The 14,573-nt window shown below is 43.0% G+C and overlaps 1 protein-coding gene across 1 annotated transcript in view; it reads left to right on the forward strand.

The window, feature by feature from the left end:
- The window catches only part of LOC101875296 (unconventional myosin-X-like), an 82,401-nt gene that overhangs the window by 12,047 nt on the left and 55,781 nt on the right, over window positions 1–14,573 (forward strand). The window contains exons 5-10 of the mRNA XM_031053156.2: window positions 3,805–3,929; window positions 5,281–5,294; window positions 5,933–6,017; window positions 8,484–8,587; window positions 9,913–10,042; window positions 10,910–11,028. Of these exons, the coding sequence (XP_030909016.2) occupies window positions 3,805–3,929; window positions 5,281–5,294; window positions 5,933–6,017; window positions 8,484–8,587; window positions 9,913–10,042; window positions 10,910–11,028 (577 nt within the window). The remainder of the gene's footprint in view (window positions 1–3,804; window positions 3,930–5,280; window positions 5,295–5,932; window positions 6,018–8,483; window positions 8,588–9,912; window positions 10,043–10,909; window positions 11,029–14,573) is intronic.

Consider the following 14,573-nt stretch of genomic DNA (forward strand, 5'->3'; position numbering starts at 1 on the left):
CCTGGATAAAACAAGTTTGGGAAAGAAACTGGCAGCCACAAGGGGATGGAGACAAACTCTGTGGGGAATCCCTCATGCCAAAGGAGGTCCTGACACCCCCAAGGGACTGTGGTGACCCATGCCAGGACAGGGACACCTCTGAGGGACTGTGGCCCATGGGTGAACCATGCTGGAACAGGGACACCAAGGAAAAAAGCATCAGGAAAACGTGAATAAGCAAACTGCAGTTGGAGAAAACCAGTAAGGAAGCAAAGAGAGACAGAAAGAAACAGTTACATGTGTGGAACCCCAGCCTCTGTGCTGCCAGCTTCCTTGAGGGTGGAGCTGTGAGGGACTGGTGGTAAAATGGGAGCTGAGGCTAAGAAAATATGGACAATAGATGTCAATTTTCAGGTAAGCCTTGGGAAAAAGAAGGAAGGATGTTTACTTAAGTGTGCATTTTATTGATTGTGTCCTCCTTTCTCTTAACACCTGAATTCTATTTAGTAAGTTAAATAAAAATTTCCCAACACAAGACTGTCTTGCCTGTGACTGGAATACCCTGCTGGGGGTCTTGCAGGCCAGTACTGTCAAAGGCAAGGCTGCAGGTTGGTCCCAGTTTGAGACTCTGATAGTTGCAGTAACCTTCAGAGGTTAATAAATCAGATATCTGCAGCAGAATCTAGGTGTGTAATAGCTGAAATCCTTTGAACCATCTGTGCAAAAGTGACTGTCATGCAAGTGGCATTTTTCAGGGCCCAGAGAGAAGGAATGTTTCCGGAAGATGGTGACACAAAAAGTTACTAGTAACTGTGGGGGAAATAGCCTAAACAGACATGGAGTGTTTAAGATAGCAGCTGCAAGAGCATTGCTGGTTTTAGGTTCTTTGTAAGCAGAGCAGCATCAAGCAGAAGGGTTGCTGCCTTTGGACCTGGGAGAGACCATTGTTGGATGATTTATGCTTTGCAGGGTGCAGATTTCACCAGGGACATTGGAAAATTGGTAAAAGCTCTTAAGTGCAATACAGTCATGACTCAAGATCTGCAGAATCTGTTTTAAGGCAGGTGGCTTAGAAGGCTCAAGCCCACTTAGCAGTTAAGTGGTAACTTGACTGTGGTCCAGAAAGCTTATAATGGTAAAGTAAGTGATTCCGGAGTCTGCAGGATCCCACAGCTGTGAGGTTTAGTGAAGTAAGACCTCGTGACTTGTTTTGTGTACATCTTTAGTGTTAAGCGGGCTATTGCAATGTAAGTGCCAGGCAATATGAATTGTCACCTTTTCCCTAAGAGAAGCTGAAGACCTGGCCCAGAGCCAGAAGCTGCTGCCACTGCTATTGACTCTACCTCATGTGTTTGTGGTTCAGCCTCACTTGCTCTGCCAATGGCCCTCCTTGGGCTAGCTCATGGCAGCTTTTCATCCTTGCACCCCAGCACATACCTAGGAGCAATGCTGGATTCTTTCTCAATTTCAGACAGCATTATAAACAAAGCTTTACGTCAGCTTTCTATCATTTGCTTGTGTTGTAACATTCATACTTGGCATATTTATCAGAAATCAGGCTCTTAAAACTCCTTTGGCACTGTTTATTTGGTCTGTTTTCCTTCTTGAAAATATCCAGTATTCCATTAAAAATTCTGCTAACTTTCCTCTGTGAGCTTTCTTTCCTTGTTTGTTTCACTTCTCTGCATTGGGTGGCATTGCTGACAGCATAACCACCTTTCCTGTTATTCATCCCTCTAATCTTCGAATCTTTTTCTGTCTTCAGCTATACATCTGAATCCTGGAGTTACATATGTTGTAGTATTTCTAGAATCCAGGCTTCACTTTCTGCTGCCCTCCTGAGACTGTTTCCCATCTTTTTGAGTCCTGCAACATACCCTGCCCACATCCAGCCAAGTAGCCAGCATCACCTTTCTGATGCGCTGCTCCACCTCATGCAGTTTGATGTGGCATCAAACTCCATGTTGCAATGTGCCTGCTGGCGTGGGCAGTCTGCTCTGCCCTCCTTCCTGGCTGCACCAACTCACCCACCCCTCCACCTCGCAGCTGCTGCCAGCCTCAGACACCCACGTGCCTGTTTCCTCCCCCATCACTGACAAAATTCTGCATTCACGTGCATGAGCCCATTGCCAAGCTAAACTATAAAGATACTTCCTTGTGCTTTGCTTATCTAATTTCACATGATTTAGAGCCATAAAGATTGTCTGGCTGGTTGCTGCACTCTCACTGCAACTGTGGTGGTCATATAATGTAACCCTGTCCTCCCTTTTTCTGGTTGTTCCCATTAATTATTGTTGATTCATGCTGTTGGTGTGCTCACTGGTTTATTCCAGTGCAATGTTCTTATTTACATACTTCTTTCAGAGTCATGGGTCTTGAAGTTCACATCCTCCAGGGCAAGGAACTTAACCTCCTGAGCTGTGCACACAGATTTCTATGACTGCAATTTCTGTAGTTGTAACCTATTATAATGGAGCAATCTAATTTCTATGCTTGTGTTTCTTTAAAGTGATGTTATCAAGAAATAAATTAGAACAATACTGCCTGAAGTTTCCTGAAGGTTGTTGGGCCTTTCCTAACCACAGCTCTCACTTAGCTACCACTTGCAAGGCTTGAAGCTTTCAAGAATCTCCAGCAGTATCCGTAGTTGTGATTATTTGTCATGTTAATTATTAACTTGCAAATAACCCTGTATCTCCCCTGTCTTCAGTGGAACCACACAGTGGATTGATAGAGATGTTTAAAAAGCCAGTATTTCTCAGGGTGATAACAGCAAAAATTTTTGTTAAAAACTACATGTTTTAAAAATAAACATGACCCACATACAGGCTTGTTCTTGTAGCGTCTCCATGGCTCCTTGCTTGTCAGGCCTGCAGATTATTTTAGAATTGGCTAAATTGCAAAAATGAATATTTTAATCCTGGATTCAGCATGTCAGTTTGAATGCTTTGAGCTTTCTCTCATACTGTTCTGTGGAGCAAGAGCTGAGCTGCATTTTAACTCACCAATCTCCGCATTGTATGAACTTCCTTGAAGACAGGAAGGTGACCAGGAGACAGAATTCTTCAATTTGTCACCTGTCTGAAATTTAGTGGTAATTATTTCTCAACATTTTTTTTCCTGAAGTCGATTATGTGGCTCTCTTAGAATAAAGTTTTCAAATCTGTAGTGTGTGTATATAGTCCCTTTACTTGGAAACCGTGTGGCTTGTACCAGCCTAAGTAAGATTTAAGTAATAAGGGCTTGTGTGTTCCAGTACCAAACAAATCAGTTTGGTACTATGTTTGTTTGATAGTTCAAAAATATTCACTTGTAATTTTTAGAGATGGTTTATACTATCCTCTCTCTCAAAGACAGAAGCAGAAACAAAGCAGCATGTGATTTAAACCCATGGAGTGCTTGCCCTATGTTTGATGCTTCTGAAAACCCTGAAAAAATCCCCACAGCCACAAGTCTATACCATGGGATACTGCTGTGCTAAGAGCATACCTGGCTGGGTCTTGCTTCCTTTCATTTCCTGAAGCCACATTGGTGAGGAATGCCCTTGACAGCGTGAGCACCAGCCAGCAGCCCATATTCACTGGGGACTGATTTAATTAACTCCGATCCCAAAGGTTTAAAATTCATCTAGCAGCCTGTTAAATTGCTCTTGCCATCCTTCCTTGCCCTTGAGCTCTTCCTGCTTGTCCAGTCTGATACTGTAACAGATTAATCTCACATGGCAGTGCACACTGTGCAAATGGCAAAGAGCTAGGCACATGCTTTGTTTTAATGCTTTGTTTTTATCTCATCACCAATCATATCTTCATTGTCTTGTTTCTGCAGCCCCATTCTGGAAGCCTTTGGAAATGCCAAGACCATTTATAACAACAACTCCAGCCGCTTTGGCAAGTTCATCCAGCTGCACTTCTCTCAACACGGACACATCCAAGGAGGACGAGTAACTGATTGTATCCTTTTCTTCAGTGGACCAGAAACAGGTGGAGTGAGTGAAGATGAGGAGCTCAGAGTGGGTCAGGAAATCTCTTCATCACAGTTTCTCAAAGCCAGTTTATAACAGTGAGAAAAATTTGCAATTTGAAGAGGGAAATGTTTTTTTGTGACTCTGCAGCACATAACTCTGAAATCCTTTTGTCTAGGTATTACATTAGGTAGGAACACATAGTCTGATTTTCACTTGTCAGTCACAACACTTGATAAGTAAATCCCTAGAATTTGCTGCCTAAGAAAATGCCTCATGTTGATTGCATCCTATTGTTCAGAGAAGATTGTTCCCTTATGTTAGGTCTGCCAGTGAATTCACAATTTAGAAAAGTGAGAGCAAGCTAAGAATCGGTATATTCTGCACAATATTTGGATGCAGAGAACAGGAATTTAGAGGGCCAATGATGACTCCCTGTTTTCGTCTGCCCATCTCCAGTGGACCTTGGAATACGAATCATAGAATCATAGAATATCTCAAGTTGGAAGGGACCTGTAAGGCTCATTGACTCTAACTCCCTGCTCTTTGCAGGATTACCTAAAACAAAATCATATGACTAAGAGCATCATCTAGATGCTCCTTGAACTCTAGATGGGCTTGGTGCCATGACCACTTCCCTGAGGAGCCTGTTCCAATGACAACAAGGACAGGGAAGACTGGATATAGTCGAATTATGTTGTGCTATGACCACTGTCCTCCCTGTATGCCCATGTACCCTTCTCACAAAGACTTTGACCTATCTTTTGTCTGCACGAGGCAGCTAAAGCTGCCCTGGCTACATTTCTTGATGCTGATATTCAAAGCTGCTGCTGACCACAAATCGTACCAATTTCCACTGGAGTAGCAACCAGATGAATTTACTGCTGTTGTAAATAACAGGCTTGGATTGCATAGTCTCTGCTTTTTATGCTCAGCAGATTAAAGATAATGGTCTCTTGTAGAAGCAATGACAACTGATGCAAGATTTACTGTGTGCAATAGAGACTTTCAGATTAGAGTGACGTCTTTATCTTTTTAGGTATCCCTAATGTGGCTCATCCTTTGTAAGGTTACCTCACCATTGTGTAGGTCCTATGCTCTATCTGACCCTGCCCTTTTAAATGGATCTTTGGCACATGATACTTCCTTGGACAAAGAGTAAAGAGGATCTGAGATGATGTTTGGAACCACCCTTTGTTCCACTTTCCAAAGTGTCAGTTATTTAATGATTTGTTGCTTGTTACAGGGTTCATCCTAATGTGTCTAGAAGATTCTTTGCCAGTCATCAGCAAATCTGTGAATATGTTATTTGAGTGGTTTTTCCTTAACATGCTGTTCAGATTTACTGGAAAAAGTAGGTACCACCTTTACAAATTGCTGCACGAGGTCTGTCTTCACAGTAAATTGGGGCAGTGTCAGATCTCCTCCAGGATGATGTTGCCTCTGTCACAGCACATAGTTCCTTCACTGTCCTCTCCTTGGTTGAGACAGTTGCAGTAGTATCACCTAAAAAGCTAATGTCTGTGTTTGTTCTTTATCTATCTATCTGAGCCTGTTCTCCTCTCTTTGTAAACTCTGTGCATTACAGAGAAACTTCAAGAAAAAGCTGTTTACCAAGGGTAAAAGAAGAGAGAACAAGTACCTGGGAACTCAGTTCCATAGAGAGGACTATGGGGTTACAACTCCAAAATGCAGATATATCTGCTCTGATGTAGGTTACTTTGAACACCAGAACTCACTGAGTAGTGGGGCCAGAATTGGCAAAGTTCAGTTTGTCCATGCGTGTACACTCTGAGTTCAGACAAGTCTACATGCTTTGTTGCACACAAGATCTTGATGTAGACCTTATTTAGACAACATCATCACTGAACTGGAAGAAGCCCCTCTTGTGTATTGGCCCTGGAGACTTACCTGTATCGTGGTCCTCTCTTTGCCTCCACAATCACAAGTGCAATCTCTTTCTACTGGCTACTCCTATATTCTTTGTTTCAGAACAGAGTGGTACACCAGAACCCTGGAGAGAGGAATTACCACATCTTTTATGCGCTTCTAGCTGGTGTGAGCAAGGAGCAAAAAGGTAATTTCGTTTTCTGGAATATGTTTCTGTCCTTTTTCCAGTCCAGCATGGGAAGCAGGTGTAAGTCAGTTAGAGCATGGATATTTCAGGTACTTGATATGTAACTTTTTCTTGAAGGCCATATGGTGATTTAATAGGAAACAGAAAGGAGATTTGAGAGAAATAGGCTGAGGATGACAGAAATGTTCTAATAGAAAAGACAATTCAGGCAATTCAGGCATTCTGAGGTGGAGGGAAAAGTCTGTGTAACTGTGATGAGGTAATGCAGTTAGCTAGAGGCAAAGGAAGAGTGAGGTCTTTTGATTCAGATGCTGATGGGAGCTGTTCAGGGAGTTAAAATGTTGGAGAGGCAGACATATCACAAACCTTCAGTATAGGTAAGAGGAGTGAGAAGAATTAGAAAGATCAGCAATGATGCAGGACTAGAGTAAAAGCATGCCTAGTATCTGAATAAAGGATTTATGGCTCTGTACATAGGGAAGAGAGAGGTGGGTCTGGAAGAGGGGATGCAGAGAAAGCAGTAGCTGCAAGCAGTGGAAAAATCCTCTTGGTAGTACAGCACCCCCTTAACAACATTTGTGTGTAGCTGCCTTGGCACTGCTGAGCACTGGTGGTCTTGCTGAAGAGGTCATATAGGTGGACAGGAACATGTTACAGCTGCAGTCTGGTTTTGAGGGACTGGGGAACTTCCTTATGCTTTTATTCTGTGTATGTTAGGATAATCAGAAAGAATTGGGCCTGACACAGGGTGGGAGTAGGGCTTCACTTCTAAAGAGTTCATACAGGAATGGCTACACAGGTCTACTCAGAGATCCATCTACAACAAAAGGAAAGTGGAGACCATGGTTATCAGCAAGTGCTTAGAGAAAGCATACAAAGTAGATTATTTTCTTCAGCAGATCTTTGCTATTCTTCCCCATCTCCTTCCAAGTTGGTGTCCCAGGCTGCTTCACTTCCCCCGTCTGTAATGCGTTTCTAGTTCTTGATCATCGTTGTCTCCTTTTTTCATATATCTTTCTGTTCTCCTCTATCTTTTTCAAAATGGGGATCAAACATGCAGATATCATTAAGATGAGGTTGTGGTATAGATATGTACAGAGACCTAATTCTGGTTTTGTGTTTAGTTCTGTGTTCCTTCTAAAACTGGAGGAACTGAAATGTATTCAGTTTTTGACTGTTGCTCAGCAATGACATGGTTAGCTTTAGAAATCTTACTGTGACTCTTGGAACTCTGCCTCAAGTGGTAATAACTAACTTAGAGGTCTTTACTGTATGTGTATGGTTAAGACTATTTTTTGTGTACATTATTCATTCAGAGGGACCTTGACACACTTGTGAGGTGGGCTGATGCCAACCTCATGAAGTTTAACCATGCCAAGTGCAAGGTCCTACAGCTGGGTCGGAGCAATCCCAGGCACAGCTACAGGTTGGGCAAAAAAGGAAATTCATGGTAGTCCTGCGGAGAAGGACTTGGGGGTGTTGGCTGATGAGAAAATGAACATGAGCCAGCAGTGTGCACTCACAGCCCAGAAAGCCAACCGTATCCTGGGCTGCATCAAAAGGAACGTGACCAGCAGGTTGAAGGAGGTGATCCTGCCCCTCTACTCTGCTCTTGTGAGACCTCACTTGGAGTATTGTGTTCAGTTCTGGTGTCCTCAACATAAAAAGGACATGGAACTGTTAGAACAAGTCCAGAGGAGGGCCACAAGGATGATCAGGGGACTGGAGCACCTCCCGTATGAAGACAGGCTGAGAAAGTTGGTGCTGTTCAGCCTGGAGAAGAGAAGGCTGCGTGGAGACCTCATAGCAGCCTTCAAGTATCTGAAGGGGCCTACAGGGATGCTGGGGAGGGACTATTCATTAGGGACTGTAGTGATAGGACAAGGGGTAACAGGTTGAAACTTAAACAGCAGAGGTTTAGACTGGATATAAGGAAGAAATTCTTTACTGTTAGGGTGGTGAGGTACTGGAATGGGTTGCCCAGGGAGGTAGTGAATGCTCCACCCGTGGCAGTGTTCAAGACCAGGTTGGATGAAGCCTTGAGTGATATGGTTTAGTGTGAGGTGTCCCTGCCCATGGCAGGGGGGTTGGAACTTGATGATCTTAAGGTCCTTTCCAATCCTAACTATTCTATGATTCTATGATTCTATATGAGATTGAGTTTAATCTTCTGTTATTTTTCTAAGTCAATTCAGTATTAAAGCATTATTCTGCAAGCCTGCACCTTGGGATTTGACTGTTTACATACCATCTTCAGGCTTTGTTACCACACACACTCCTCTTCTCCTTCCCCAGTGAATTCATTATTTAGGTGTAGATTTTTAGGGATATGGAATCTGTTCAGGTGAGTTCTTCCTGTGCTAAACATACGCATTGTTTTGAGGATCAGAGATCATAGAATGAAAAGGCTGATTGCTAGATAAATTGTTGTCTTCCTCTTCCCTATCTCTATTTCCTCTATTGCAGAGAGCCTCTTTCTCTCTGAGCCAGAGACTTACCACTACTTGAACCAGTCTGGTTGTGTGACTGATGAGAACCTGAATGATGTAGAGATGTTCAGTAAGGTCATGGTGAGTCCTGTCCTATCTTCTCCTGAACTTCTGAGCACAGTTTCATGGGCTAAACATGCTGCAGGGTATAGATCCCACAGGCAGAATTTGTTCGTCCTAAGACAAAATATGGTGTTCAACCAGTCTGAAACTCAGCTCTACCTTTTTATGGTAAAAACAAGGCTCCAAAACTGTTTTTTCTGTACAGAAATTGGGTATTTGGGAAGCAGTCAAGGATGAATAATAATTTAGAATGATGGAGACTTTGGAGACCAAAAGCTCCACCCCATGATGGTTCCTGGGAGCCCTCTAGGTGGCCTGATGCAGGATATCTCACATTGACCATTAGAAGGGGAACAGTTTGGTCAAAGGTAGTGTCTCCTGAAATGTTCTGGTAAAGTTGTATCACCTGAAATATCACACAGATTTCAATAGACATCTGTAACTTTACTGGAGGCTATGGGTTTAGCATGATGAGTATGCAATTCATGTTTTGTTTGATAAATGGTTATTGACCCAAGGGCTTTAGTAATGTATCTGAAACCAGATAGGCAAGGTGAGAGGAGTCAGCTTAGGATTTCAATAGTTCCTACATGAGTTAAAGGGAAAGAGATGTCTCTTGTGCAGCAGAAGTTTCAATAGCAACATGAGATTTATACTTCAGCTGAGGAGTGAGGAAAGAAGGGAACTAGAATCCTGAAGCACCCTGCTGACAGGGTGAATGTATGAAAACTAGGTCCTACCTCTCAAAGTCAGTTTATGCACCAAGAACCGAAGCTTACATGCATGGACTAAGACAGATGGAATGTACCATGCTTGCTTATTATCTGTTTTTAACCATGTAGCAGTCAATGCTGAAAGCCTGGTTTTAAATCTTGCTGCATAAATCTATTATTCTAAGCTAGAGGAAATTATGGGGTTACCTGGATCAAATTAGGTATATTATATGGATCTGTCCTTCAGGGAAGACAATAAAGCAGAATGTAGAAGCAGTCCAGTGACATCTATAACCTGTACTGCCAGTGTTCAGGAAGAAATTTCCTCACACAGTCATGAGCATGTTCTTCCTGTGACAGGCAACAGCAGCAGCAAAGTCCAGCTTGAGGACAGGGCAAATACCCACCTGCTTTAGATGAGGATAGAGTAAATGATGGAGAGAATAGGAGACAGTGAAGATTATTGATAGATGTGCAGCTGAGAGAGGGTCTGTGCCATCATATTTCACTTTTATTCATGATTAATATAATTCTGAGGTTTACATCTTACACAGGTTGGGTATTGGTGTGGTGGGTGCATTGTACTCTGGCTATATGTACAGCCAACATTAGCAGTATGGTTTTGCTTAGACTGCCATGAAGGTGGTGGACTTCAGCACTGAAGAAATCAGAGACATCTTCAAACTTCTTTCTGGGACACTTCACTTGGGAAATGTCGAATTCATGACGGCTGGTGGGGCCCAGATCACAACGAAAGCAGGTGAGTGGGACCCTAGCAATGAGGTAGACCATGCAAAGCCCTTTAACGCCCCCAGTAAAGCTCATTCTATTGACCTTTCTCCTTCTGTTGTGGTGGTCTGCAGGGTCTTTACCAGCAGGTTCTCTGCAGTTTAACTCTGTAAAAGCATTGGCACAGGATGCATGACTCTAAAGCACTGATACGATTTAGTTGGGCTGTGGCCATGTAATCTGTTTGTTGTCCTGGATACTCTCAGGCTGACTTCAGTCTCATGATTTCTTTTTTTTTTTTTTGCATTGGAAGAGCTGACAGAAATAAGAACAGAAAGGAGACTGAGATAAAAGTAGTCTGTTAAGAGACTTTTCTACATCTTTCTTTGAGTATCTGCTAGTGTGCACTGTGTTACAACTATGCAATCTGAGCTGGTCTGGTAAAGTGAATCCCTAGCAGACAGAAGCAATAAATATATATTACAAATGCTTGAAGTCTTAAGTTAATTGCCTGTCTTCTTGACATCCAAGCTTAGTAATCCCACGCTCAAGCTGCACTACTGTGCCCTTAGGAAAACATGTCTTCTCATTCAATAAATATTTTCCTGGTGCTGATCTTTACACAGTGCTTTGCTCTTCTGGTTGTCAGCAGAAAGGCTGACTTATATGAGTGTCTGACTGTGGCCAGTAACAGATGCTGACCCTACCTTATACTGGAGCTTACAGCTTTGGCTGTGCCAAAGAGAATTAAGTAAAGGAGAGTATGTTTTGTGCTGGGGTTTAGTCACTTGCCTTGTAGAAGTCCCTGGGACTTCTTTGCTGAGCTGCAGAATATGGATCCCACATGCATGACGGGGATCCATGCAGAAGAAAAAAGTGTCCCCTCCTTTGTTATTAGTGCTGAACATTGCCAGTGACCTCCTGGGCTTAGACGTCTTTCAACTTTCTGAAGTACTGACACAGAGGTCCATGATTCTGCGTGGGGAAGAGATCAGCTCCCCTCTCACTGTGGAGCAGGTAAGTGCTCAGTGTATGCTACTTCTTCTGCCACTTCTGCATTTCCAGACCCTCTCTCTCCCTCCTGTATCATCTACTGAATTTTAGGGTTTCCTGTTACACCCCCTAGGTGCTCAACTGTGTCCTCAAGTGTTTTGCCCTTACTGGTAGTTCAGGTCCCACTGTTGACTCTGCTTTTTAGGCTTTACAGGGGAGTTCACTTGCAAATCAGAATGCACAATACTGATTTTAAGTCACCTTCACTCACCCAGAATTAGTCACACTTCTGTCATACAGAAGGTAGATCAGATGTTTTGTGGTAATTGCACGTGTGCCATTTACTGGAAAAAAAAGCTTGCACGCAGTTACCATGAAACATCAGGCAGATAGTAGGTTGTTACCCCTCAGTAGCTTCTCTGTGTATCCATACAGCTGCAAAAGGGGACTAAATAAACTGATATGTAGTTCTCATCTTCTGAACCTGTACTGTGTGCTGGAGCCAGTCCTGCTTATTTATTACATTTCTTTGTGGTTCATTAGTGTTGTGCTGACTAATTTTAACTTGTGGTGTTGCTGATCACTTGAGGGCACTCTTGGTGTTTTAGGTCCATGCACAGATAACTGTTGAAAATCTTCCATCATTAATAAAATGCAAGTCACTAGGCAACAAGGAACAATATTACTAGGATGGAAGAAGCATCATGTTATAGCAAAAGGAACATCTGTAATGGAAATCTTGTGCTGGCATGGACTGCACAGGTTTATCAGTCCAACCCTTACACTGGCAGAGAAACCAGAGTTACTAGGCTCTCTCTCATGGATATCTGTCTGACTTTCCTTCAGATTTCCCATGGAAGGAATTTCACAGCCTCTTTAAGTATCCTGCTGTAGCTGCAGTGAAGTCTGGAGCTGAAAAGGTTTTCCTTATATTTAAATTACCTTTGACATCCCAGCTGTCCCCTTATAAGCTTCTGCTTCTGTGAAGTTTTTCATGTGATGTTCTCTTTTCTAAGCTAAACAATCCAGTTCCTTCAATATTTCCTTGTAAGTAATTTTCTAAATCTCCTCTATTTGTTTTCCCACATCTTCCAAGAAGTGGAGTGACCCTAATTGGACACAGTATTCAAGCTGAAGTCTCAGCAGTGCTCATTACAGCAGACTAGTCATAGATTCATAAAATAGTTAGGGTTCTTTTCTTGATGTGAACACACCTGCTAATACATCACAAACTAAACTTTGCCTTTAAGAAATTGTATCTTTTTTTTCCATAGTCTGTCACCTGTCTTTGCAATGTAATTGCGTGAAAATAATTTTTCAGTATACAGTCTGTGATAGATACCCTCAGTATCCAGTACCAGTTTCTCTTCTCAGCTATCTGTCCCAAATAAGCTACAACTTTCTATATCAGTGCACAAGGATAGATAACAAATAATACCAGAGACACCTTATGCAGTCCAGAGCAACAGTATGCAGTTGTAGGATTTACAAAACTCTCCCAGAATAGAGCTTTTTCTTAAACTATAGCTGTTCCTGATATCTGTGCATGTTAGACTCTACACTTACTGCTTTGCAGCCCAGTGCAGTACTAAGACTGCAATAAAATCATTATAATGCAAGTGAATGCTGGTACTTATCAGTGGGTGAGCCTGTTGCACTGAACACTGGGCCTGTACAGACTGTTCCTGCTTAAGCCCTTGTGTATGGTGCCCACCTATTCCCGCTTGCTGTTGGAATGCATTGATAAAGCTGCCAGGGATTTCTCATTATGTAATGGGCTTGTTACCCATCTGAGCTTCGGCATTTCAGTAGGCTGAATGAATGAAGTGGTCTGAAAGCGGGCAAAGCTGGGAGGATGAAAGGAGCCTTTGAGAATCTCTATGTTGTGGGGAAAGCGGTTTTGCTTACAGATGGATGGGGAGCTCCTGTTCCTGAAAAATTAGTTCAACTTGCTGTGTAGCCAGAGGCAGTAGAGAGGCATGGCTTTGAGGGTATCCAGTCCCAACTAATAAGACAGAGCATCTGGTAGAGAGAAGAAATACCCAGAAAAGGCATGTGTGCCCATGTTTTAAAATGTTCTCTTCTGTGGAGAAGGGAGGTTGCTGTGTGTTCCCAGCCTTGGTCTGCTGGAGGAAAGGTACAACCAAGGAATAGAAAGGAGCAGAAAATAGCTGAGATTGGGCAAAAAGGAGGATCTTGCAGGCTGTGCCTCAGGAGCTTGCTGAGAGGAGCTGGGAGGATTCAGAGGCAGTTGGCCTGTGCCATTAGCAAAGCAGAAGGGAAGAGGTCCCATTACTCAGGCCTGCAAAACTGAAGAGGATGAGGGTGCATTTAGAAGGTCTGTCATTGCTGGTCAGGCCTACTGAGGGAATTAACTTGGTGTCACAGGTGAGACAGAGTGAACAACCTAGATACTGCAGTTTATTTCTGAAATGACCAGATTACGGCTTTTACAGTACTTGGGTTATTTCACATACTTGCACACTTACCCCTCAGCATTGCATTTTTTAGATGTCAACTTCTTTTCTCAGCTGGGAGATTGCTGCTTGTCCAGGAGGGCTGGGTAGAAAGTTGTGTTGGTTCATGTTGTGTAGCTCTTCGCAGTTACCAGTCTCAGGAGCTGCCAGCCAAGGTCCTTGGCACACCCTGACATTTGTCTCCACATGTCTCTGATCTTCACGATCCTTCTCCGCTTCCAGCATCTTTCTTCCAGTCAAGGTCTTTGCCATCTGCTTTCCTTGCTCCCTTTTCTGCTCTCTGGGATCATGTCTTATATTTGGGAACCCTTATTTTTGGCTTCCCCTTCTTTCCAGTACCCTAAACCCTGGTTTCCCAGTCTAAATAGTGTATGTGCAGAAGGAAAACATGCAGTCAGCTCTTAATTTGTGGTTCTGTCTCATGTCTCTGTATTAATTGGGGAATTTGGGTGTGTCCTTTTTGTTTAGTCCAAATGTCACCAAACTCTAGAACCAGCCCATTCCTGTTACAGCTATCAAGTAGTAGGCTTTTGTTTGATATTTCAGTAGTTCTATTTCAAACATTGATCCCCACACTTGCATACACCCGACTATCTACTGCCTGTTAGCTATCACAGTTCAAGGGTTTTTTTTCCACCTGTGACACTTGGTTATGATCACTGCATGAGATGTTGAGCCAGCTCCATAAAGGTCTCTCAGCCCATGCTCTTCTGGGCCATGTGTCCTGGCTGTTGGCCAGTTTGCAGGTCCTCCAGCAGACCAAGGCTGGGAACACACAGCAACCTCCCTTCTCCACAGAAGAGAACATTTTAAAACATGGGCACACATGTCTTTTCTGGGCATTTGGTTTGCAGTAAGATAATGATGTTTGCAGGAAAGTTTTGGAGAGGGGATTTTTGAGGGTAGCTTGGTGCCAGAATACTCTATTAAATCCTGTCCTACCAGTTTTTTAAAAACTGAACAGACACCCATTTGACGGCTCTAATAGGAGTACTGAACTGAAATACCTTGCTGTTACCGAGTTTGCTCAGGTGATGCAACTGACTGCTACAGGCTTAGTCATGAGGTATTTTGCTACCTTCCCTGCCCAAG

The sequence above is a fragment of the Melopsittacus undulatus genome, chromosome 4, assembly GCF_012275295.1.
Source record: "Melopsittacus undulatus isolate bMelUnd1 chromosome 4, bMelUnd1.mat.Z, whole genome shotgun sequence".
NCBI classification, from domain to species: Eukaryota; Metazoa; Chordata; class Aves; order Psittaciformes; family Psittaculidae; genus Melopsittacus; species Melopsittacus undulatus.